Source organism: Pituophis catenifer, unplaced genomic scaffold (assembly GCF_029215685.1).
Source record: "Pituophis catenifer annectens isolate HBS135680 unplaced genomic scaffold, rPitCat1.0.hap2 SCAF_3, whole genome shotgun sequence".
Taxonomy (NCBI): Eukaryota; Metazoa; Chordata; class Lepidosauria; order Squamata; family Colubridae; genus Pituophis; species Pituophis catenifer.
The window spans coordinates 48,862,558-48,890,059 of NW_027256883.1; the positions used below are offsets into that span (position 1 = coordinate 48,862,558).

Here is a 27,502-nt window from a genome sequence, read left to right on the forward strand (position 1 = left end):
TAATAAATGGTACAGACACTTTCTCTATTGTTATATGCAACTAGCCATATACGGTAATCAAATCTGATTGTGAGAATATAGAATCATTGACTGTAATTGTGTAGAAATTCAGTGGTCTTTTCCATATGTTGTTGATAAACATTTGCCTTCAGTGCTTAAATTATATACATTAGTTCATTCATACATACCTGATAATGTAGTACCTGAATAAATGGCCATGGATAATAAGTGTACCTAAATATTACAGTGCATGTGAAATGCAGCTTCCATAATTTATTTATGCACAGGGAAATATGTTTTTATTTTACTTTTCTTAGGTCTAGATGGTGGAATTAGTTATTCAGATATCTGAAATAATATCCAAGTATTTACCTGACTTTTGACATGAATCAATTTGATCTATGTTGAACTAGAACTCTTTCTTCAAAATCCATATACATCACTGAACAAGGTGCTACAAAAGATTTATTTTGGATTAATGTAATGGAAAAATGTATAGGTAGGTTCTTGGTTAATGACTGCTCATTCAGTGACTATTTGAAGTGGCAGTCCTTTCCCCTGCCTTCACAGCAAAAGCACAGCTTGCCTATCTATCTTACACAGTGCCTCAGAACCCCTGCCCACAATGCTACAGAGTTGACCATTTCCCTCACCTGGCCACACTCCATGACACTCAACTGCCTGTCAACCTGCATGAAAGCTTCCTGGAACTTGTAATATTCAACCAGCTTCCCCATTGATTGCTTCTCAGAAGCCAGCAGGAAATTGCAAATTGCAATGACAGCCTCACTTAACAATCCACGATTCCTGCTTAAAGACGGCACTGCTGCTGGGATTGCTGATGCTGAGTTTAGTCACATGATGTCACATTTTACAACTACATTGCTTGGGTACAGAAATTCTGATTCCAGTTGCCATTGTAACCCAAGAACTACCTGTAGAAAATAGAAACCAGGTAATTAACCAATGATCAGTTTAAGTCCCGCTTACTAAATAAACCATATTTTTGGTTTAATGTGATAAGCCACAATTAAACTCTGCTCTAAATATTTATTAAATGTATATTGCCATCCTCATATATATGACTGTTCTGATAATAATTAAAAACAAGTGTTTTTAATTGTGTTAGAAACACAGTAAAGCAACCATTAAAAAAACACATCAATTTTGTACTATACAACTTCATAGGGTTAGGGTTAGTGGACATACATAGTGGACACACAAGGACATTCATGGTGTCCTGCATTGAAATTAATCAGGAAACAGGCCCAGCCATACTGCCAGGCTAAATGCCACAGCCAAATTTTTAATGCCTTGAGAAAAGGCAAATCTGATCTCGGGAGCATGGTATTTCAAAAGGTGGACACCAGAGCCAAAAAGACCCTTTTCTTCCTGAGTCTTGTCAGATGTAACTCTTGACAGTACCCAAGGCATGCCTTTCCTGCCAGATCTAACAGGATGGGTAGACAGCTCTGAGGAGAGATAGTCTGCATATAACCCAGCCCCCAACCATGAAGAGCTTTAAATGCAGCTACCAGTACCAGAATTGCATTCTGACAGCAAATCCGCACTGATGCCAAGGCTCTTCAGGAAAAAAAATATTTCTGGGAATTGCAGGGAAACCAGGTTGTCAGAATGTAGGCAGCCTATGAGAGCAATTGGAATGTCTTTAAAATCAGGCTTTTTTCCCCTGCGTATGATTGGAGCCAAGAACAAGCAGTAGAGAAGAAAAAATTGTATACGTTGCAAAAGCCAGCAATAAGCATAAATTTAGAAGAAACAATATAAATTGTACTTGATTTTGTTTAAGATAGGAAGTTAGCACGAAAGACAATATGAAACTTGCAGGTTGTGTTAGCTGCCTGCATACACAACTATTTTTATTCCAATATTTATGTTCAAAGCTGAAAATATAATCCTTTTAGTTCAGCCGTGTGGAATCTTGTTCTTAAAAGTTGGTTGGACTCCACCTATCAGCCAGTTATTCTGTCCAAATTATCAGGCATTGTGGAAATTGTAGTTTAACCAAAGGCTGCCATTATTTTAACTGTTTCAGTTCAAATAATTTAGTTAAAACGTATGTGCTATTAAATCCTCTGAGTTGTTGATATAAATGATATAAATATAAATGCTGTAACTCAAGCAACCACCTGTTAAAAAAATTAAAATGCATTACTCTTTTATGCATCATTTTAATTTGCAAAAATTTGCATAGATAAAAATGACCTTCATGAGATATGCTAGTTTATGCTTGAACAATTTTTCCTGACCTACTTTACAAGATTATCTGAAGAAAAAATAAGTTACTTTGTTTCAACATCCTGACATGTGATGCTATGACAAAGTTATTAGCAACCGTTTTTAATACGTTCATGCTTCATCTGAGTCCTAGCTTTATCATGGAATTGTTGCAAAATTATCCCCCTGTAGTTAAGTCTTAATATTTGGCAGACTGAATCAGGTGCAGAAACTACACCGACCAGTTATGAGCAAAGTTATGCAATCAAATTTCCATTTTTTTAACCATAGCAGCAATTTGCCCTCCCCCAAAGTTCTGTAAGAAAAACCCATTAAAATTGATTAATGGTGTTCTCATTCATTGTCCCATTTTTAATACTGTTAAAACTTAATGCTGTTTTAAAACTTTTCACTAAATTATCCCCATTTTTATTTGTGTTACTGCACAAGAAAGTGATTTTTAGAGAAATGAAGGCATCATTTTTAATCTTTACATATAAACAAGCGATCTTCTATGCTATTTGTACCTCAGACATCTTGATCTTGGAGACTGGCAAAATTCAAGTTATAAATTAGACTATAGTTAGTCCTCATCTTACGACCACAATTGAGATCAAAATTTCTGTTGCTAAGTGAAACATTTATTAAGTGAATTTTGTCCCAGTTGTTCAGTGTTCACAGTGAACAGTTGTTCAGTGAATCACCTCATTTGTTAAATTAGCAACAAGATTTTTAAGGGGATCCAGTTTTCCCATTGACTTTGTCAGAAGGTCTTAAAAGGTGATCACATGACCGCAGGACACTGCAACTGTCATAAACGAAAGTGGGCTATTTTTTCCTACGAGAAAGTTGGTGGTTCCCACGTGAGAAATTGGGCAACAGGGCGAATTGCCGTGCAAGGCTTGCCGCTAGGGGGAGCTTGGCCCTCGCCGCTTTCTTGACGGCTCCCTTCAGCGGCCGGGAAAGGAGTGGCCGGGAATCCTCCGGCGCACGAAGTCACGTGCAGCGGAGGGTAAACTATAAAAGCCCGGGAGGGGAGGGGCGGGACAAAAGGGAGGGTGCGCGAAACGAGCGGCGGAGGAATCCTTGGTTAGCCCGACGGAATTGGCGCTGCCCGAAGCGGTGAGCGGGAATCGCGGCTGATTGGGGCGGCCTTACAATAACAGGACTGTAATAATAATAAATAAAAACCCTATTAAGGCTGGGTAGGGAGCGTGGGGATATTTGCGCGCGTGATTAGGTAGCCCCCCCCAATGCCCCGAGCCTTGTGGCCGGGTGGGCTGCGCCCCAAACATGGAGCTTTGCAAAAGGTTCGTGTTTGCAGCGGCGACCACTTCTTGCTGGAACCGGGATAATTCGGTTTCGTCTTGCTATTTGCCTAGGATATCGCTCAACCCCCTTCCCCCTTCCCACACCTGACAACCGAGACGCTTGTCGCCTCTTCTTAGCGGCTTTGCATAAACTAAGAGGCAGGCTTGACTTTGCTGCGCGCAAGCGGTAATTTGCTTCCCGGCGGCTTTTGAGGGATCCTGTACTTGGGCGAAGGTAGCCTGACAGTTTTTCCAACACCTGAGAGCGTCTGATGTTATCATTTCTGGTTTAAACCGTCTCAGCTGTTTGGCAAATTGCTCAGGCCGGCTGCTTCGTGAAAACTTTTAGGGCCACAGTACAGTTAGTAAAGTTTAGCTTAAAATAACTACTTCTCTCCCCCCCTCTCCCCTTTTAGCTAAACTTCGCAAGAAGTGTCGGTAGGTGGAGTTCCCCCTACATCTGTGCTATGCGTGTGGCTTGCTTCTGGATGTAGACGCGTCAAAGAACCAAATTCAGATACTTTATGCTGAAAATGCCATCATCTTAGAAAAACCATATGTCTTTCATATTCCCTACGAACACTGCATAAGCCGATGTAAGTGATATACCTACCACAAGTTGATTGAATACCTATTTCAGGTTTAGGATAAAATGTGTTTTCGATTGTCTAGTTTCCTTCCCTGAAATTGCTTGCCATGAAATTCAGTCATTTGACCTGCTATTGTTATTGATAGGATTCACAGGATTAGGAGATGCATTCTTTTCTGGGGGTGGGGGGGGAGTATATTTGCCTGTCTCTGGTGCTAACATCAAAGCAGCTTTCATTACAAGCTAATTGAATCCCATTTATTTTGTTATTTGTGCTGGATGATATTACAAGCAAAAGATTAAGTAGACATGAACGGATTTCAGCAGAACCACTCTCTTCCAGCTTTAACTATTCAGCAGATAGTATTAGAGGACTCAGCATTTGCTGTACCTATGTTCAGTATTTGCAAATAGAGTCGCCCTCTTTTTATATTCAGTGTTTCTTTATTGTGAAGGCTGCAGGATTTCATGGGATTAGACAAGTGATGAAACTTCCCACACTGACGTAAGATAAAGCTAGAAGCCCTGCTTTCAACACCCAAAATAATTCTCTTACAATGGAATTCTGGGAGTTGAAGTCCATGTATCTTAAAGTTGCAAAATTTGAGAAACGCTGTCTTGCAACATACAGAAGCTGTTAGACTTTTAGCCAATTGCCTTTACCAGAAATTTGTTTTGTTTACAGCAGAAGGGGCATTACCACTCTTAACTTTCCCAATTCCCTCTTTAGGTTAACACTGTGAAAATGTTACTATAGTAGTCAATTTCTACGGATGAAATACAGGATAACAGCAGAGACTGATTCCCCTGGGGATGTAAGACCTGGCAGTAAACTTTCAAGTCAAAAGTAAAAATTGAATTTGGAGGGTAAACAAAATTCTGCATCTTATAGGAGGGCAGTATAAAGCAAAAGCTGTTTTGTATATGTCCAGACAAAAGGTGTTACTTAAGAAATTTAGAGCAGGTACAGTTGAAGCAGATAAATGAATAACAATGAGTTATTCATTATGCCACTGAGTTTATAAAACATATTCCCAACTACATTAAATGCATAGTGATTTTCTTATATGTAAACATTGAAAGAATATAGTGTATTTTATTTTCTTCCAGCTATGTGTTGATTTTGATTTTTTTTCTCGCAGCATGAAAGCTGAAGAGGTAAAGAAATAATAAAATGTATTTGCTTTTTTTCCCCTTTTCCTATCGTCTATGTTATCCTCTACACTCAGTGCTGATTTGGGAGCTTACAAATATGCCCCAAGGCATGTTTTGAAATAAAAGGCAATGTTTAATTGTAGGTCTGAGAACAGAAAGTACAGGTTATAGAAGTCATTCAATTTCACTTGCTAATTCTCATAAGAATTTTAATTCCTCCTGAAATTCAGAAAGTATTAACCACTTCCCATTCCAAAACAACAGTAGCAAAAGATTAGCATTCTAACATAGAAAATATAAAACTACAATAGATTATAAGCATTTGGAAAAATAGTGATATCATCTGCTGGCATACCAGTTAATTGATAGAGCTTGTTCCAAGCTCTGCCAAAGGAACAAGGTTTTAATATTTTGCAATTATGACAGATTCATAGATAAGATAAGCTGGATGTTTGATGTTTTCTAACGGGTTTCCTATTAAATGCTTCTTGTTGTGATATGTACAATAGTTTGTATTTGCAATGAGAAGTAAAACAGGTCCTTTTCCCCTGGCTGAAGATATTTTGTTGAACATGTAATATTTCGCTTTATCAATAAGAACAGAAGAGATGCTGATTTGCTATCTTTGTTATCACAGTGTCAGCTGGACCTGGGCTCATGGCTTCGTTTAGTCATATCATTTATCATCATTGCCATTAACACTCTTTAAGTTTCTGCCATTTCATACCCAAGAGCTCCTTGCGTACATCCCCCTTCCTAGATCAGTGTACAGGCCTCTTGCGAGCAATAATTGCCAAATGATCTTGTCTATGATCTTGTTTCTGAATCCCAGAACTTGATGGAGCTAGTGATGGAATTGCCCACCATGTTGCTAGCAGGAAAACCCAGATGCTACGGTTGGATTTGGCCTTTATCTCAATCTTAACAAGTATAAGTGGCTGTGGGGTTTTGGATGCTTGAATTTGGGGATTTCCTACTTTTGATCCTATATAGGTTACACTGTTCCATGTAGAACTGGAGTGCAATTGGAGGAATCCCTTGGATTAGCCATGGTTCTACTGTTGAAAATTATCCAGAAACCAGAGTTGGTTCGGAAGTAACTATGGGCATACTTTTGTATTCACAGGCTGCCCTGTATCCTAATAAATATCTGGTGTAATTCATAATGCTGAATTGTCACCTTTTATGGCACTTCTTTGTTGAATCTAATTGATGAGAATTTATGCCATACTGTTCTCTTAAAATGTTTAAAGGACTAAAAAAAGAACTATCTATTCTTTGTTTTTTATATTGATTTGCAATCAGTATCATTAGCTTGCCAGTTCCATGTCAGACTATATAGAATTTGGATTAGCCTTTTGGTAATTCAGATAAAATTTCTGAATTGCTGATAAATTGCATTGCTGATAAATTGCTTTTTATTAGCAGTGTTCTAGAGAAAACATTTGGATATAAGCCCTACTAATACAATTCATAAGAAGTCTCTAAGCCTTTTCTCAAGACCAGTATTACTCTCAGATACTCTTACAAGTCATTAAAAAGATTAGATCTGTTGAATGAGAAGCTAATTAAAATGCTGTGATGCCACTAACATAATTGCTTTAAATTAACATTAAATATCTGATGAACAGCATTCACAACAAAGAATTAGATGGTCCTGTATTCATAATATAACAAAAAGCATTTTTGAAAATTCTTGAATTCTAGAATAGCGCTTTGGAAGCGAACAGGAACCTAATTTTATTACTCTGCGGGTACCTGTTTTTTAGATCCCAGTTTGTTATCTTTAAGAAATTATTCTTTGGGTCATAATTTTTGGTTAATTCTAGTCTACAGAAACTAAAATAGTAGTTTTCTATGCCAAGTGAAGACTAGTCAGTTTGGGCTGAGTTTTCACAGCCTTCCTATTTTAGTTCATGTTGTCTTTTAATTGATCTTTTAATTATTAGGTATGCTCTTTCTATATTTGAAATTTTAATTATTCTGGGTTTTTTTTGTTGTTGTTGTAATTCTTAGAAGCCTTGAACAACATTTGGGATATTAGACATCTGAGAGATTAAATAAAGTAATATTTGTGTTTTAGCAAAGATGAACACAGAAGCAGAGCAGCAGCTTCTGCATGATGCTAGAAATGGTAAAAGTGAAGAGGTTCAACAGCTGTTGGAGAACATGAAAAAAGGAGAGATTATTTTTAACATAAATTGCAAAGGTTGGTATAAATTACCCTACAAGCTTACCTGGAATAAGTAGAAGTGCTAAGGCTAGGGAGTGGGGGGGTTTATGTATGTTTTGTACTTTTGGAAGAAGCCTACTATAATACCCTATTACATATTGGAAGTAAAACAATTTTACAAGTCTATAGTAAATCTAAATCTGAATGTTGCAGGCTAGATAACTTGTTATAGTGCAGATATTTAACAACTGTAATAAGTGTCAACAACACTTAGCATCCATTTAAAGTTATAACAGACCCCTCTACTTATGATCTAGTTTTGAAGTTATGGCTGTTGCAACAGCCCTTTATAGTCATTCATCCTAACAACTGACTGCAGGGATGCTGTAGTGATCCTCCCACCTCTTTCCCCCCAATCCTAACTCACGAAGTCCCCGCAGACCTTGGGCTTGGTTCTCCCCTCCCCCTTCATCCATTACACATCTTTTGAAGATCTCTGGACCTCATGTTGGGAAAGAGGGCACGTCACTCATCCCTGGGCTACGTGGCCATCTCCTTGAAGCAGTTTCCATTTTCAACATGTCCTCAATTCCTTACAATCTTGCCATAATGGCAGCCACTTCTAGGAGGCTGCCATGTGGCCCAGGGACTGACCACTTCGCTAACATGGTCTGCATAGTGCTCTGGAAAGCTCCAGAAGGTCTGGAGATCTTCAAAAGGTAATGCATAATGGGTGATGGGGTTGGAGTGGGAAGGAGGTCCAAGTCAGGGTGACACATCTTTGGGTACCTGATTGGGGGAAGCAGGCCCAAGAGCTCTGGGCACCCCAAGGGACAGGAAGCAGACCACGTGTATCTCAGATGGGAGAGCCTGGGATAGGCAGGTCTGGGTCTAGGATAGGCCTCCTACCCATGTGGCATCCATGCTCCACTAAACGACCTTCATTTAATGACTGCATGAGAGAGAGAGAGCAAAGGTCATTAAGTAAGGCTGTCTCACTTAACTGGCATCACCTCTTGCTACCATAATGAGTTGGCTCCATTATAGTTGTAAGTCAAGAACGTAATGCGTAATTAGCTTTCCAAATGCACTAAATCTTAGCTCCCTTAATTCCTTGTCATCGTAGCCAGTGAAAGATATATTACCCCAACACATTTGAGGCATGTTCATTTTGCATACATAGGTGTAATTAAGCATAGAGGTTCCCTTTATCCAAAGTCCTTCAGTTCAAGAATGGATGTAAGAACATCTGGTTTTTAGAACTTGTGTATACCAAAGGGGATGTAAGAAGAGCTCTACTGAATCATGTCCTGCAGGCCATATAATTTAGTATTCTGTTTTAACACTGCAGTGAACCAGATCCATTAAGGGAGCATACAGACACGAGTAGGAGTGTCCAGGTAGTCCTCAACATTCAACCACAATTGGGATTGGAATTTCTGTTGTAAATTAGTATGGTTGTAAAGTGAGTCGTCACAAGACTAGGCTGAATTTTATAACTGTTTTACTGTGATTGCTAAGTGAATCATATCATTAAGCAAATCACATGATCATTAAGTAAATCCACCTTTCCCAATTGACCAGAGTGGGGGTGGGGGGTTATTGAAACGGGAAAGGTGACATAATCGTGATCACATGACTCCAGGCTGCTGCAACCAATCATTAATGTGGAATCAATTGCCAAGCCCCTGAATTGTGATCAAGTGACCATAGGGGGTGATGCTATGTTCCTAAGTGTGAGGATAGGTCATAAATACATTTTCCCAAGGCCATCATAACTTTGAACTGTTGTTAAATGAACGGTCATGTGTCAAGGACTATCTATATAGCCTACTGCTGCTGCTTACTGAAAGCTTTTATTTAAGACATGTCACCTTTAATTTAGATGATACTGCAGCCAGCTATATTTGGTTGATAGTGATAGATCATATTTTTGTCCAATCACTTTGAAATTAGTCTAAATTAGAGACTGCCACCACACCTGATGGAAGTGCAATTTTAACTATGAAAAGAATACTTCCCTTATATTTCTAAAATTTACATTCTAAATATTTCTTGTTTCAGTTTTATTCTCACCACATTGTGAGGCAGGTTGGTTATTATATCCTTTTAATTTGGTATTCCAGTTAATAATTATATGACAATACTCGACTCATTACTACCCAGTTATCGATTTTATCTTAGATTGAACAGTACAGACAGCTGTTTTCCTGCATGAATATATTCAACATTTTGCTATTGTTACCTCCTAATGTCTGGTTATTGCTTAATTTTGAGACAATTAACATAAAAAAATCCTTTCAATTTCCTTTTGATTTTCAGGTGCTGAATAGACTTTTGTTGTACATTTTGACTTTACTGCCAGTTTTGCATCCTGTTTGTGAAACTGCATGTAAATAGTAATATCCAAATCCTGGTGGCATATTGCTAAAAAGGGTGATCTAATAAGGGGTTTTTACTTGTGTGTACCCAGGAAGAAGCAAATCTAACTTCGGCTGGACGCCTCTTCATCTTGCATGCTATTTTGGACATACCAGTGTTGTCAAGGATTTGTTGGAGGTAGAACAGCTTATTATCTCCAATAATTAATATCTACATGCAATAACAATAGAAATGGAGATGTGGCAGATTAGATATCAAGGACCTTGAGTGAATAACCAAAACTTTAAAAGTTTTTTTTTAAGAGAAACCATTTGGAAGGTTAATATTCCTCAAAATATAATAATGTTATAAAGAAAGTTGGGTGGAGTGCCTGAAGGTTCACCACTCTCCCCACTACCAATTTAACGTCTACATGAAACAAATGAGGTCATTTGTTGTCTTAAGAAAGGTTTTCCAAAGAGGGTTGATCTACCAATAATCCTTGATTTATGACCAGTTGCTTAGCGACATTCACAATTATAACCGACCTGAAAAGGGGTCTTATGACCTTGATTTGAAATTCTCACGGTCAGGCCCCCTCTGTGGTCACATGACCAAACTGGGCATTCGTAGCTGCCGCATTCCACAGTCACATGACCACATTTTATGGCAGTTTTGCCAAAAACCAACATTTCCAGTTTTCAGCAAAATCACATCCATAGTGAACTATTGTTTGATTTAACAATCATGGTGTTTGCTTAAGGACAACGGTGATTCACTGAATGACTGCTGCAAAAAAGTTCATAAAATTGGGTTGGTTGCATGAACAACAGCAATAACACTTTTATTTATATACTTCCCCATAGTGCTTTACAGCACTCTCTGGGTGGTTTACAGAGTCAGCATATTGTCCTCAATAATCTGGCTTCTCATTTTACTGACCTTGGAAGGATGGAAGGCTGAGTCAACCTTCAGGCCCATCAGGATCGAACTCCAAGCTGTGGGCAGAGTTTGCCTGCAATACTGCATTGTAACCACTGTACTTATTTTACGACCGTTACAATATACAAGGGTAGTAGGCAGGCCCCCATAATGATCGTATATCAAGACCTACCTGTATCATATCACTAAAAGCCAGATTTTTATTGATCGCTACCTTGAATGCCAGACACTCCTGAAAAACTATCTCTCTTAATAGGCTGGTGCTGATGTAAATGTGCTAAATGATATGGGGGACACTCCGCTGCATCGTGCATCCTTCACAGGACGCAAGGTAAAAAGAATGAGTTCATTCTCACATATGTAACTAAAATTCAGAATTCTATTGTTCCCTTAGGCTTTCCTGTTTATTAGATGCTTCATTCACCAACTTTCTGTTTAAACCTAGCATGTAGCACTTAGAAGTGAGTATGTCGCTTGGTTCACACAGTTTCAAATTATGGAATCATTAATCAGGTTTGTTAAATAAAAAACCAGTGTGGATTTATATACCCTACTAAGTAAAAGCAAACTCTATTGCTGCTTAGCATGATGTATGAACCCAGCCTCTTCTAAATTGCTAATGGTCTTCATTCTTTGGGGAAAAAATATGTGAAGCAAGATAAAAGCAGATACTGGGTGCTACACTTGTCTTTCAGGAGGTGGTTATGCTGCTTTTAGAATATGATGCTGATACTTTCATTGTGAACGGGACTGGACAAACTGCAAAAGAAGTTACCCATGATAAAGAAATAAGAGAGATGCTGGAAGGTATCCATTCTGTATCATGTATGAATTTGAGATAATTGGAACCAAAATTCTAGTAGGGTTCATTAAAGCTATTTCACTCACATTCAGTACAAAAAGAGCTTTTTTTCCTTAGATGATAATTGGGTAAGATGACAGGACTGGTTACTCAAAGGCAATTGGAAACTGAGTTTGCATTGCATCATCATGTGTGGCACAATTTTCTCCCTTTCAGCACCAAAATATATATTCAGGTAAACATCTACACACTACCCACGTGCTCCTTTCCACTGTCTTTCATGCTTCCATGTGTTTGTGATTAAAAACTAATATCCCTTGGCAGCATGATCTAAGATTAGAAGGTTGCTATCAGAATGTATGAAAGTACAGAGGTATTTCAATCTGTAATTACCTTAAGAATCCTCCAGCCTTTATTGTATGATGTATAAGGAACAAAATGTAAGCATAATAGCAGATTTGTTCTAGGTATATGGCATCTTTTACTCAGATCCTTTCCGTTAGTAAGGAAAGGGATTTGTTGGTTTACTGTTGCAATAATGTAGGTAAAGAAAACTGAAGCTGTTTGGCACAAGTTAGCTTTACATATCTTATAGGAAGCTTTTCCATCAGCTGACAAATCCTGCATTATCAGATTTCCTGGTGGCTGAAAGCATGCAAGTTCCCAGGAGGAACGTGGACATTGAAAATAAGAACTACGTGTAGTCCATGTACTGTAATCTAAAAGACGCACTGACTTCACAGACAGTTTGAGGAGTTAGAAATGTACAAAAAAGGAAAAAGCAAACTGTTAACTTCTTGAACTAGCTTCAGGCTAAGACCGAGTAAGCAGTGACCTTGGGCATCAAATTTGGGAATGCCAACACTGCCTTCCTTCCAAATCATTCTAAAATGATGAAGTCCTTGGTGCTCTTTGAGCCTAGTTGTTGACTTGAGACATTTCATTACCCAACTAAGTAACATCCATGTGATTGTAGGCTTTTCTTCCTGTTTATATACAGTAGTGTAACTTAATCTCCTACGGGAGTGTGGTTTTCTAAAAACCACAAATCTTTGTATTGGCAGGAAGGGGTCCATAAATGAATGTGACTTAGGGCCACACCATGTCTAGTGCTGCTGTTATATATTCACATAAAGATCACATTCTAGTGTGAGAAAACAGGTAACTGATAACATCGTTTCAGAACTATAATACAGTGTCTAATTGATACCAATTCTCTTCCTACTCAATATTGCTGCATACAGTTAAGATTTCTCTGCAGGCAACTGGTGACTTGAACTGCTCAATTTTGCCTTCCTTTACCTTTTTCCTTGGAGTTTGGAATTTCATATGTCATTAATATTAATAATTTAAATCTGCTATTGAGTTTCACAATATGATGTGACTGATACCAGGAAGAGGGAAAGCATGTGGTTTTGTTAGGTTGCGGTGGCAGTACTTTGCATATATTGCATACAAGGTTGTTTCCTTGGTGGTCAACTTAGTGTTTAAAAACATCAGCTCAGAATATGCATCAGGTAACCCAAGATGCAACATAAGAATTGATCCAGAGCTCCCCAAACACTGCTAATAAATTTGTACAATTGGAAATACTGAAATCTGAGTCTGAGAGTTCATGTATGCAAACCATGCAGTTCACCATTGATACTGATCCTACAGCTACTATTACAAAGGGAAACAAACTTTTAAGAGTAGAAAGTTTAAATTTAACCTCCTGCTTCTATAGTAGACACTATTGAAGTGGATTACTGTTTTCTGAAAGCCAACAATCCAAAACACTGACATTCTTTTAATTGATTATTTTTATTTAGCTGTGGAAAGGACTCAAGAAAGAAAGCTCGAGGAACTCCTCCTACAAGCTGCACGAGAAGGAGAAACTGGAAAAGTTGCTGCACTGGTATACTATACACAATGCCCTCGTCATCATCTCACTTTGAAATATAATGCTAAATGCTTAATGAAAACTAGATGAGAGGGGGAACTTAGTGGAATGATCAAGAGGCCTAATTGAGATTCTTGCCTCTAATCCTGGTTGGCTGTCCCTAGAGTATCTGAAGAGATAACACTCTGAAAGTGTATGGCTGTAATAAATAATGTTTTTATAACTCTCTGTAGTTAAACAGATCAAATCCTCCTGACATCAACTGTACTGATCAGATGGGAAACACACCGTTGCATTGTGCAGCATATCGTGCCCATAAGCACTGTGCTTTGAAGCTCCTAAAATGTGGAGCAGATACTAATGTAAAGAACAAAAATGGTACGTAACATACCTTCATTTAACGAGTTCAGCCGTCCCCTATAAATCTAAAAGTAAAGCAAATAGAAATAAAGTATATTGTTTACAATTGAGCCAATTATACATATTTTGGCACTGTAAAGAACTTGCAACTTTGTATTATACAACGTTAATCAGTATGAAATTAAATTTGGTAAATAACTACTAGATATTGCTGAACACAAATTCCTTTTAATCCTGTTAAAATTCTTATGAAACCATTTTTGAGGAAAACAAATTCTTAGAGGAGTAGGATCGTGTTAACAAAATAAAAATATAAAAGGAATGTGTGCTAATTGGTATATTAAAAAGGCCATCTTAAAATGCCTAGATTTTAGTAAATTTTATCAAAGTTTCTATGGCAATATAATTGATTATTTTTATTAAAACAATTTCTTGAAGATAGCCAAAGGTTGGGCAAGTAATTTGAGATTTGTTAATTATGAATATATTATACAGCTAGTCCTCGACTTATGATCACAATTAAGCTCAAAATTTCTGTTGCTAAGTGAGACATTTGTTAAGTGAATTTTGCCCCACTTTACAACTTTTCTTGCCACAGATGTTAAGTGAATCATTGCAGTTGTTAAATTAGTAACATGGTTGTTAAGCGAATCTGGCTTCCCCATTGACTTTGCTTGTCAGAAGGTCTCAAAGGGGGATCACCTGACCCCAGGATATTGCAACAGTCATAAATATGAGTCAGTTGCCAAGTGGCCATATTTTGATCATGTGACCATGGAGATGCTGCAACGGTCCTAAATGTGAAAAATGGTCATAGATCTCTCTCTCTCTCTCTCTCTCTCTCTCTCTCTCACACACACACACACACACACACACACACACACACATATGATTATCATTTTCTCCTCCTTTCTGAAATATATAAATATGAGTGCATGCTTGTGTCTACAGGAGTTCTTCCCACTATTCAATAAATACTGCACTGAGCTTTAATTATTGGTTAATTATTGGGTCCTGCATTTTGATTCCATACATTGCTCAGTTTTTATTTGTGCAATTTATCCCCAACTCAATGCTTGTGAACTGAGTAGGGTTTTCCTTTCCATTCAATTATACCCGATTCTCCAAGACTGCCTGGACATATCCCTGCAATTTTCTTGACAAGATTTTTCAGAAGTGTTTGCCATTCCTTCTTCAGTCTGAGAGAAAGTGACTAGTTCAAGGTCACCCAGCTGACTTTGTGCCTAAATTGGAACTAGAATTCACGGTCTCCCAGTTTCTGACCTGGAACCTTGACCACTACATCAAATTGGCTTTTAATTGTTTTCATTCTATTAAATACATTTTGATCTCGCTGAAACAAATTTTGCTGTTTACTTTATCTAATATCGGAAAACTTTCAGATACTAAAATTGTATAGTGTTATGTTTGTGTGATATTTTGAAGATGTCATTTAAACTCTGCCTCAAAGCAGAAGAGCAGCCGTCTGTAGAAGGGCAAGAGGGACAGTGATGACATATCACAACATCTTCATGCCAATGATACAACTTATGTACATGTAGTAGACATCATGGCACAAGTATGTAATTGCACCATTTGTGTGACAGTGTCATGATGCATTGCGATTCTGACATCCTTCTGGCTTGTTGCAGACACCTACAAGTGATCTATGCTTTTATTTAAAAAGCTACTCTTTTCTGTTAAACAGCATCTGTGCTGCTGTTGTTGCCATATTGATTCTGATTCCGATCTGTGAAGATAAATCCATTACTCTGTTAAACAGGTCAGACACCTCTTGCTTTAGCCCAAGGTGCAGAAATGAAACAGGTGCTTGGAGGAGGCATTGCAAAGGTGGGTACCGCAGATCATCTCTTAAAACTATGATTACTCTTTACAATCATGACTCTTAACATCTTTATTCTTTTATAGATGACCAACAAGATCCTGAAACGATATGAAGGACTACTCTGGAAGGTGCCTAGCTTCTCTCTCCACTGTTCTAATATTCAAGCTTTATTCTAAACCTTTAATACCGTACCTTTATTGTAAGCTGAGAGAGACAGAGCCACAAGATTTTATATGTTAATGTCAAAAGAAATACAGAATATTTATCAATGACCTGAGCAAATTTCCTATGCTAAGGCAGTGCTTTTAAGAGAGGACATACATGCAGAAACAAGGCTCAATAGTTAAATTATCCAATACGACTTCTTTACATTTTTTTCCCCCTACTGTGTGTTTTATAACTGCATTTGCCTCAAGAAGTTCAGGGTTTCTGTTCAATTCTTGTTAAGTAGATGATTCAGGGAGATAGCAGCCAAATTCACCCAATGAGCTTCGTGGTTGAATCTTTGCCTGAATCTGGATTTTCCTTTGTCCCTGCCCACTATATCACCTTGGCTCTCACATCTCATTTAATGCCCCGGTGACAAAGGAAAGTGGGACCCAACTAAACATCTGACTAGTCTGCTGACTACCACAGGTTTGAACTAAGCTGCTACAATTATTTATGCATCCTCACCAGTTGAAGTAATTGTATGTAATACACGCAGCTTGAAACTTTGCTTCTTGCTTAATTTTACATTCAGTGAAAATTGGAACTTGTTACTATTCCAGAAGCCTGTGTCCTATCATCAGCATTGGGTCTATAAGAGCTAAATGGCAGTAGAATTAACTATTAGCATTTGCTATCAAAAGCTTCCAAAAGAAACATACTTTTTATTGAAATATTTGAAAACGCAAACATTGTCCTGACCAAAGAGGCACACGGGCTGGCAAATCATTAATTGAAGCAGCTTGAGAGACTACAAATGAATAACTTATTCCTCTACGATTGGACAAGCAAAACAAATACCCCGAGGACAGATCATTCCAACCTAGTTTTGCCTTTCTTTAAGGGTGGGGAGGGGAGTTAAAAGATTTTACATGGATTTAAGCCCTAGCATTGCCTTTCATCACTGGTACTTCTCTCCAGGCTAGTTGCCTGAGAAATAGGCTGTTCCAGACTTTTTTTTTTTTAATTTCAAACATCCCCCCCTCGTTAAACAATGTATCTAAAATTAGAAGTAAGATAAGCATTATTCTCATAGCATTTCCAGTCATTGTATAATTGAAACCTAAGATTTTATTCCTCAAGAAAAAAAAACCTTGCCATTTGGTTTCAATCCTGTAGATGCCCATATTGCATCCTTAATTTGACTAGACTTTAATTTTGCAAGTAAGCAAGCGGTTGCAAAATTTATGTCCTTTGAGAAAATGTAAATCAGGTAGCAATGTACTTGCATTAGTATGAACATACTTGCATTTCTTATTGTCTCTTATAATTAAACTGTGACAGGGTTTGATTACTGCATACATCACAAGCTATGAAAAACAGACAATTTTATGTTGATTTTTAAAAATTATTTTTAAAGAGTTCAAGATTTTTTGGATGGAAGCCATATTGGGTGGTCCTGGAACATGGCGTCCTCTCTTGGTATCAAAAACAGTAAGTGTAAAACTTCATTTCAATGATTGGAATACTGAAAATTGTTGTGATCAACTACTTACTTCCTCCTGTCCTCCTATTTTTTTGCTTTGGAAGGGCTGATGCTGGAAACACTAATCATCGTCAAGGATGCAAGCACTTAACACAAGCCATTTGCACAGTAAGCAAACTTAGAAATACATATTTTATGTGTGAATATAATGGATTAGTGTTGTAGATTTCGGCCAGGTTCAAATAGTCAAGCTATATATTAAGAACAATTTAATTTTTATCCAGAAATACGTTCCAGACATATTATAATCTGGTCTTTGGTTTTACAGTATTATTGTTTCTATTTGTGGTCAACTTAAACTTTAAAAGAAAATGTAGAACATAAGTGTTTACATATTCGAGAATATTTTTTTATTGACAGTACAGCTTTTTATATAAGTGATGTTTCATTATACAAATGGATTAATGATCTGGTAATGAATATTACAATTTCCAGTGTTGAAGCAGTCATAAAGTTTTAAAAATATAAAATGTACATTTTAGAATTTATTTACACTTTGTCAAATCAAAACTTTATCTAAAGCCTGGAATACAGACACAGAAGGTTGAAGCAGGAGCACCAATTTTGTAGTCAGTACAGTCAAATGAGTACTGCAATTTTTTGTATATTAAGTTCTATATACAGATGCCGATAGCATATTGCCCTGATTTCTGTTTTACTTTTGCAAATAATGGAAAGGGAACAACTGAAGCATTTGCTTTCAGCCAGTAGAAATTGTATGTACAGTCTCCTGATTACAGATACATTACTATTCACCATGTATTTTCAAGTCAACCTTTGCAGTTATGCTTATTATCTTTTTTAAAGTTCAAATTCCCAGGATCCTGAATATTCAGTTCTCATATTTTGTTCTGTAATCCTCCCTCTCCTGCAGGCATACACCCACACCTGTGAGTTTTTATTGAATTGTACTCATAACCTAACATCAGTGTTGTTTCACCTAATGCAGCCTTTCCATGGGTAGAGTTTTGGAGTTTGCATTCGTAATATATCTGGTAGGCGGAAGGGAAGGGTTGAACTAGAATTTCTGGTTGTAACTTTTTAGTGCAGGAGACAATAGTCTTTTAAAATTTTAAAATATTACCAATTTTTATTTCATATTTTTCCAAAGAGAAATTTTTAGCATGCACAGGCAAATGGGAGATAAATAGAAATCACATTCATTTTTGTTTTATACTCTGGTCACTTTTTACTTGAAGCAACTACACAGAAAATCTAGACATGTTAGCTAAACTTAAAGCTAAACATAACTATAATGGTTTCTTAATTGCTCGGACAATTTTTTTGCAACTTTTGTAAATAATCATATGATGCATTTTTTCAATCTATATATCTGCTCTCTGGTTTTTACTTTAGGTAAAAAATGCAGATGGCTGCCTCTTCTCCATCAAGTGCTTTGATAATACAATTCACAGTTTTAAAGTTCCTAAGGCCAGTCAAGAGACAAGAGAAGTAAGTCCCTCTTTATCTAATTCTAGTTAACTTGTAAAATAAAGTTCCATTGAATATGTGTTCAATTTTTGAACACATGTCTGCAATTAAGAAATAGTAGAAAATATGCTAAAAGGGACGTGGTGGCTCAGTGGCTAAGATGCTGAGATGCTGAGCTTGTTGATCGAAAGGTCAGCAGTTCAGCGATTCGAATCCCTAGTGCCGCGTAACGGAGTGAGCTCCCGTTACTTGTCCCATCTTTTGCCAACACAGCAGTTCGAAAGCATGTAAAAAATACAAGTAGAAAAATAGCAACCACCTTTGGTTCTGTGCGCCTTTGGCGTTTAATCATGCCGGCCACATGACCACTGAGACATCTTTGGTCAGCACTGGCTCTTCGGCTTTGAAACAGAGATGAGCACCACCCCTAGAGTCAGGAGTGACTAGTACATATGTGCGAGGGGAACTTTTACCTTTATCTTTTAGAAAATATCCTAGCCCACATGATGTTAGCACTTTTCCTGGTTTAAGACTAGTATAGTATAGTATTTCATAAAAAGGAACCAATCTTCAACAACTCAAATCTCATCACAGTACTTTTGTCACAACTATTTAATGTTTTGCATTCATATTTTGTTGTCTCTAAATGAGTATGGGCAGGAGCCAATATGGTTGTTTTGTAAATGTCATGGATACTTAAACTTATAGATCCAGAGTTGAATTGAATTTAAATCTCGTGAGCCTCCGGAGCCTTACAAAAAGTTGCCTCTAAAATCTTTAAGTGAGAGAAAAAGGGAAAAAATTAAATGTAGGGAAAGTAATAATTGAGCAGAAAAATTAATTCAAAATCAGTCTTTGTCCTCATCTGGACTGAGGCATTTGGCACATGCACAGATTAGTCATGTCCTTCAATCTATAAAAGGTATCATATTCCAAGTGTAGGTTCTAGATAAACTGATTTTTTGTGTCCACTTTATTTCAGAATTGGATACATGCAATAGAAGACCATTCAGCATATAGCACACACTACTGTACTCAAGAACAACAAAGTGATGAGGAGGAAGAAATTGATGCAACATGTATTGCTGAGTTACAAGACTCCCTAAAAGTAAGTAAGAAGAAACTTTTTTATTTATGTGAAGCAACCTAGTGTGAAAGACTGTGAAGCTATAGACCAAAATATTTGAGAAGCATCAGGTTTGCCTAATCTGATAATGTATAGAATTATATGTATAGAATTGTGGATTGATTCCCATGAAATATCAGCATAATACTAGTAGAACATAATGCATATAGATAAAACAATAAACCCAGCTACGTGCAAAGTAGTTTTATATTATGAGTTGTCAAATCCTAAGTAAGTTTTTCAGATGTGGATGTGCAAGCTGTAGTTTGGCAAAGCCAATAATGTTTTGAACGTTACCTCTAAAATGACATTCTAGATTAATACATCAATGCTTTGAAGAGGAGATTGGATATAGAGAAATATTCTGGAAATAATTCTGGATTTATTATACTCTGACTTTATAGGGCTTGGCTTCAGCTCTAAGACTCTGGTCTTTAATATATGGTTGTACTGTCCATCAGCACATCACCATCGGGCATTTACAGAAATACATTTTCAGTGGCAGGGCCAGATTCTAGAATTTCTTTCTTTGGCCAAAAAGCTAAACTATATACAATTAATCCTTGGTTAACATCAATAATTAGAACTGGGAACTCAACCATAAAGTAGTGTGGTCATAAAACGCAACATACGTGACCACTCCAATTTACAACAGCAGTTCCTGCCATTAAAGTTGTGGTCACTACGCAAATTGCATATGCCTGTCTCAGGAATTCTGGGAGTTGAAGTCCACAGGTTGTAAAAGGGCCACATTTGCCCACCCCGGCATATGGTCATGAATTTCAATGTGATGTGATTGCCATTTACAACCTCCTGACAGCTTCTCCATTGGCTTTGCACACTGGAAGTCATCAGGAAAGATTTCAAATGGCAGTCATGTGTCCACAGGACACTGCAACTGTTGCAACTGTGAGCTAGTTACCAAGTGCTGAATCACAACCACATAACTGCCTGGGACACTGCGATTTATTGTGAAAATAATAAAAGGCAGAAAATAAACAAATAATGCTGGCTTTCAATGGAAAAGAAGACAAGGATACTCTAGATTGGTTATTTTGTTTTATTTTGTTTTGCTGTTCCTACGTCTAGCCAGAAGAGGGAGATCATCCCTCCTGCTTAAATCTTGAACCATAATAAAGTTGTTCAGTATCATACTCTAATATGTTAATTAGATTCCATGCCAGTGTCTATCATCAAGAGCTGCTTAGCAAATAGCCACTATCTAAGACATAAATTTGTTCCAGCATTGCTATTCTGGAAGAAAAAATATTTTATGATCAAAACCAATAGTTTGATTTTGATTATCCACCCCTAATATTTTCTAGACTTTTAAGAATTATTTTTATATTAATATACATCGGCTTTGCAAAATCAAATAACAAAACTGAGAAATTACTTATGGTTCATTGTATCTGTATCTCTCCTTGGGTTCCCATAGAATTCTCTCTTTCCTAATTCCTGTATGCCAGCTTTGTCCATGAATTGAATCGGCTCAGAATAATTGTGTCCTTTTTCTTAATTGGGAGGAAGTATGTTGGTACTGTACACCTAATAGCAGCAACCTTCAGGAAAAAAATGGTATATGGTTTTTCTCTCATGGTATAAAGAAGGTTGAGGTCATTTGTTTGGAAAGTTGGAGAACAGAGGCAGTACCTGCCTCCTCACCCATGTTTTCTAATTCTGCCAAGTAATGCAGATATGTTTGGTTGGTGGAACCAGGAATTTTAATAACTGAAAGCTGCTGCATATGCTGAACTTGTAGTCAGTGGTGAAATCCAAATTTTTTTACTACCGGTTCTGTGGGCGTGGCTTGGTGAACGTGGCAGGGGAAGGATACTGCAAAATCTCCATTCCTACCCCACTCCAGGGGAAGGATCAGTGGTGGGATTCAAGTAATTTAACAACTGGTTCTCTGCCCTAATGATTTCTTCCAACAACCAGTTTTCCAAACTGCTCAGAAAGTTAACAACCGGTTCTCCCGAAGTGGTGCAAACTGGCTGAATCCCACCACTGGGAAGATACTGCAAAATCTCCATTCCCACCCCACTCTGGGGCCAGCCAGAGGTGGCATTTGCCAGTTCTCTGAACTACTCAAAATTTCCGCTATTGGTTCTCCAGAACCTGTAAGAACCTGCTGGATTTCACCTCTAGCAATAAAATAGAACACAAGGTTACGTGTATTATCCATTCTTTACTAATAAGTATTTGATCAAAGAAGGGACTGACTTTTTAATGTAAATACTAGAGGAGGGGTTCAAAATGGCAGCCTGCAGGCCAGATGCGTCACATGCAGGCCACACCTCAGCTCCGTGAAGGGAAAAAACGGCACAAAATGTCACGTGACGGCAATGTGACACCACGAGTTTGACACCCGTGTCCTAGAGCTTTTGGAATGGGACAACTATAACAAACCATCATCACCTGAATATAGTTTTGATGGTGACATGTTATGGCAGTCATGTCACCTTGTCACTTGTATTTCTGTGAAATTACAGCTAGTCCTCAATTTACATTACAGTTGAGCCCGGAATTTTAGTATAAATCATACCATTTGTTAAGCAGGTCATCATTGACCCGATTTTATGACATTTTTTATGGTGATCATTAAGCAAATCACCATGGCCATTAAGCAAATCCTTAGTCATTAAGCAAAGCCATGGTTGTTAAATGAACACATTGTCTGCAATGGCTGGTTGTTTTTTGTTTTTTTGCCAGAAACTGGAAGTAAACAGTTACTTTAGGCAAAGAACATTGTGATTATTTGATTGTGGAATACTGAAAATGTCCATAAAAGCAGGCCGACTGCCAAACTCACCTAAAATGGAATCATGTGAGCCGACACAAGGTGGCCCTGCCATTGGAAATCCAGATCATAGCAAACTTTTTTGGCTCTGATTTAACTTCAAATGGTTAAGTGACTGGTTGTAAGTTGAGAACTATCTGTAGTAGACATTCCTTTATGAATAATGATATTTTGTTCAGAAATTTAAGAGTATGGATAATTTTTACTCCCTGAAAAGAATTAGCTTTTCCTATCACTTTGCTGCCATTTAGTGGTCATCTGGAATCATGCAATTCCAATATGATATGTCCAAAGTAAAAGAAATTGTAACCTAATTTTGGCATTAGTCAGATCACTTAGCATATGAGTTGCAGCATGATGTCATTTCAATGTTACTATTTCTAGAGACATACATACATACATTCAGTGCAGACATCTGCATCAGGAAACTTTCATACATACAGAAAATGCACAAAAGTTTCATGCGCAAAAGCTTTCCCCTCAACATTCAAAAGTTCCTAAGATGCCATCAACTTTTGGATGATGTTGGCAGATAATACATTAAACAAGGTTATTGGAAATCAGTAATCAAATATTCTGATTCTTCAAGGTGATTATAGCAAATAGAAAAAATACCCAAGGTGGAATATAATTCAGGATTGAAGTATGAAGAAAAGAATAATCCCTAATTGCTATTTGCTGATTAATTAATACAATGTATGCATCTTGAGTAGCTTCCTCTGCTTCTGGAACTGTCCTCCCAATTCATTCATTATTTATTATGATTATGTGAAGCTTTTATATAATATGCTAAATGTTTTTTTCCCTCTCTCTCCAGATTGCCCAGTCATGCCACCAAAGACTAGATAAAGAAATTTCCAACTTTCAATCTATGATTACTCCATCTGATAATCCCCAAGGTAACTTTTGTAATCAATAAGTAACTACACAGATTATCTGAAAAATATTTATCTTGTTTGTTGATAAACATAAGTCACTACTGTTCTGCCTGCCAAACTTCTCCTTTCTCAAGCATATTCTGTATAATTCTCAGAGTGAGGCAGTAGAGTACATTGCTAGCTTCTGCCAATATAAGATGTCTAAGTACTATTTTATATAGAATACAAGTGCAGCAGCGGTTTGAAAACATAATATAATACCTATGCTTTTTTTTTAGGACTACCTACTTTGTTTCTCAAGAGAGCAGAAGAAATCTCTCAAACAGCAAGAGAAACTTGTGAAGCCTTAAGTAACTGTATCAAACTCTTCACTAGGCAAGAAGGGGTATGCCATACTTTTAAAAATGGGTCAGAACAGTCACAATTATCTATAAACCAAGAATAGGAGCATTATTTACACAAGTTCTTTTTCTTTCAGTACAGCTCTGCACTCTGGTAACTTATTTCTTAGTGTTGTGTTTTTAAATAACGTTGTACTATAAGAATTTAATTTTTTTCAACTGTGGCCTTCTGCTGTTTTGAACCGATTATTAGCCATTTAGATAATGGGTCTGTAGACTAAAACATATGAGGAGCATTAATAGAGATTCTTCAAGATCATAGCTGGGGAAACAAATGTTTGGAAACATAATTTTCTAATAATAACTCATTGATAAAATTGGATGGTACATAGTTAGAAATTGAAGATAAAGGGTTAAGAGCTAACAACTTTCATAGCTTGGTGGCAGTGGTGGGTTTCAAATTTTTTTACTACCGGTTCTGTGGGTATGGCTTGGTGGGTGTGACATGGCTTGGTGGGCATGGCAGGGGAAGGATACTGTAAAATCTCCATTCCGACCCCACTCCAGGGGAAGGTTACTGCAAAATCCCAATTTCCTCCCAATCAGCTGGGACTTGGGAGGCAGAGAATAGATGGGGGTGGGGCCAGTCAGAATTTTTACTACTCAAAATTTCTGCTACCGGTTCTCTAGAACTGGTCAGAACCTGCTGAAACCCACCTCTGCTTGGTGGTCATTCTGGAGCAATTTAATTGTTCTGCTCATGATCATCCACAAAAGCTATCCTAATTAATGGCCCCGCTCGCATATTCTTATAGTGAGTCTACAATCTTAAGTATGTACTGTATGAAATAATACCTTTATTGTTTCTTCAATCTTATTTCATTTGATTTCATTGAAAATTTGAGGCGTATAGTGTTAGAGCTATACAAATTTCTTTCTCCTCTTTCCACACACCCTGTATAATTTTAAATATGTCTATTATATTTGTTTATTTTCTTACAAATGAAGACACTTATTTTCTTGTTCTAAATAGTCCTAAATATTTGCAATTCCTCATAGGAAATTAATAGTTCACTGATAATTTTGGTTGATTTTGCTGAGCTTTTCTTGCTCTAATTATTACATACTTTTTGAGATACAGTGATAAAATGCACATAGCCTTATAAATAATAGATTTAGATAAAGGTGGGTTTTATTATTTTTTATAAGCTTAGTTTTAGTGGATATGGTTTGCTTTTAAGGTAATAACTGAATTCATCATCATGTAATAGTTGCATGTTCAGCTTTGATTTTATTTAAATAATTAGGATGTGGAAATGAGAAAGCTTGCATTCGCTGCAAATTGCACTGTTGACCACATGACAGTGCAGTTTTATACAGTGAACTCATTGTATGTCCAGAAAAGCTGCAGTAGGGAAAATATAATAGATATCCTGTTAAAAGCAAATTAGGGAACTGTTTGTATGTGATGAGCCAGAATAATTTATACATAATCGCAAATAAATAACAATATATAGTTGCCCATTTTAAATACATTAATCTGGGCAGCAGACAATCCATAGAAAAACAGGATTAAATCCTCCATAAACTATTGAAACAATCCAAAACAAAAAGAAAAAAAACCAGAAAACCAACTTGCTAGTCCTGATGCCTAGGAGAAAAACAAGTTTAACAGCCTTTGAGAGGCCAAGAAGGTTGGGACCATCTAAATTTCAAGGCAGAGGTTGTTCCATAGAGCAGGCAGCACCTCAGAGAAGGCACAGTAGATGCTGTATAAATATGTATGGTAAGTCTACACTGTAAATCATGTATCATCAAACCGCAGCAAGCATATTTTCGGTTAGGTATTATGCATATAATTCCAAGGCTTGAATTTCCTGTTGGAAATAAATGTTAAAACTGTATACTAATGAAGTCTTTGTTTAGATTATGTCAAGGCTGTATGGTTAGAGGAGGGAAAATAGGTTCTGTAGAGTTGCTGAAGGCAAATGAAAATGAAAGCAGAACGAATGTATGGAGAACAGAATGTAGGTATCCTACTGTCAGTGGAGTTGGAAGTTAATTCCTGGACTAAAGGGGAGTAATTATGCTATCATTTTGTAAAGTCTGCTGTTTAAGACTGTGGGGATGATATATCTTCCAGCCTGCAGTTTATTTTCTCTTTGTTTTACTTGTGGATTCACAAATAAGTGAAGTCAGTTATGCTGTGCCTCCAAAGTAAAATAAGATCAATAGTGTAAACGTAATCTAATGCTTATGTAGGTTTCTCCTACTCTTGTACACTGTCCTGCCGCTCTATTCTTGTCATCTTGACCATTTGCTGGTGTCATTTTTTTATCTTGAATTCCCGGTGATATATTGGATCTTTGCTTTGCATTAGCCTTTCCATTGTCAGCCTGATCATATCAAGGTAGTTGCCTTTAACTACAACTGGTCTTATAGGAAAATGTCCATCTGTTAAAATTGTGGTGCCTTTGGTTTTCTACTACCATTAAGGTGAAAAAAATGGGCAAATTCTCATGTTTCGTATTTCTGTATAGTGTTTTGTAGGATTGCATATGCTAAAGGACAGACTAAATATAGATGTAGTTAACATCCATTTTAAAATGTGTAATTAAGCAAGCTGTTACTATTCATGTCCATTAATGTATAAATCGGATATACCTGGGCATTTTCCCTTGATGTTTTTCCATAGCATAGCCCTTATTCTTGACCCTGACTTGATGTTAGTACCTTTTTTTTTTTTAAAAAAAGGGAAATGCTAGATAAGATTTTATTATCTCAGAAAATGAATTTTAAAAATACTAGAGAGAAAAATAGCATGCAACAAAAATAATGAATTTTGTAATGATTACAATTCCAAAATCATTCACTATAAAGTAAATTCATTGAATTTAATGGAATTGTCTTGATGAAAAAATTAGGATTGCGCAGAACTAAGTTTTGTCTCATTATGCCTGTTTTCCTAAGCAATCTAAGTGTTATTTGAGCAACTCCTAAATCCAACAAAGGAGAGTAATTAGTTTTTCAAGCAACACCATATATATTCATGGGGTCTGGTATGTAATCCAATGAATCTATCTGGGAATGTGTGTCAATTATTGTGTTCAATCCCCAATACAAAATGTGTGTGTGTTCACTGACAATTGCAGACAATTGTTAATGACACTGGGCCACCAGCATTTTCAGCTTCTGACACCCAAGATATTAGAACAACTACGGTAGTTAAAATTATGTATATATATATTTGTTATTTATAAGTCAATTTGATATGCAAAAATTAAGAGATAAATGGAATAAAGAATTACAAATGTCCTCCACTTGTGGCTACAATTGGGACTGAAATTTTGGGTTTGAGCAAAACGGTCGTTAAGTGGACAGAGCCCAAACCTCCCAATTACAGTAGTTAAGTGGACAGAGTAAAACATCTGCCTGCCAAAAGAGGGCAGGCAGCTTCCCTCCATGCTCAGAAGGGGACTCCTGTGGTGGGATGCAGGAACAGTGCTTGAATTTTCAGGATCCTCATTTCGTTTCTCCAGCTCAGTGCAGGAGTTCCTTTCCTCTCCATGCAT

The 27,502-nt window shown here is 37.1% G+C and overlaps 1 protein-coding gene across 2 annotated transcripts in view; it reads left to right on the plus strand.

Moving 5' to 3' along the window:
* The first annotated feature begins 3,297 nt into the window (after positions 1-3,297).
* The window catches only part of OSBPL1A (oxysterol binding protein like 1A), a 56,859-nt gene continuing 32,654 nt past the window's right edge, over positions 3,298-27,502 (plus strand). Inside the window, exons 1-16 of one of the 2 annotated variants that reach the window (XM_070940580.1) lie at positions 3,298-3,360; positions 3,965-4,144; positions 7,376-7,501; positions 9,939-10,024; positions 11,025-11,099; positions 11,464-11,575; positions 13,382-13,467; positions 13,686-13,830; positions 15,596-15,663; positions 15,742-15,786; positions 17,226-17,299; positions 17,396-17,459; positions 18,708-18,803; positions 19,765-19,890; positions 23,529-23,610; positions 23,868-23,974. In XM_070940580.1, the coding sequence (XP_070796681.1) occupies positions 7,381-7,501; positions 9,939-10,024; positions 11,025-11,099; positions 11,464-11,575; positions 13,382-13,467; positions 13,686-13,830; positions 15,596-15,663; positions 15,742-15,786; positions 17,226-17,299; positions 17,396-17,459; positions 18,708-18,803; positions 19,765-19,890; positions 23,529-23,610; positions 23,868-23,974 (1,287 nt within the window). In that variant the 5' untranslated portion in view covers positions 3,298-3,360; positions 3,965-4,144; positions 7,376-7,380. The remainder of the gene's footprint in view (positions 3,361-3,964; positions 4,145-7,375; positions 7,502-9,938; positions 10,025-11,024; positions 11,100-11,463; positions 11,576-13,381; positions 13,468-13,685; positions 13,831-15,595; positions 15,664-15,741; positions 15,787-17,225; positions 17,300-17,395; positions 17,460-18,707; positions 18,804-19,764; positions 19,891-23,528; positions 23,611-23,867; positions 23,975-27,502) is intronic. The other variant, XM_070940581.1, reaches the window with a different exon arrangement.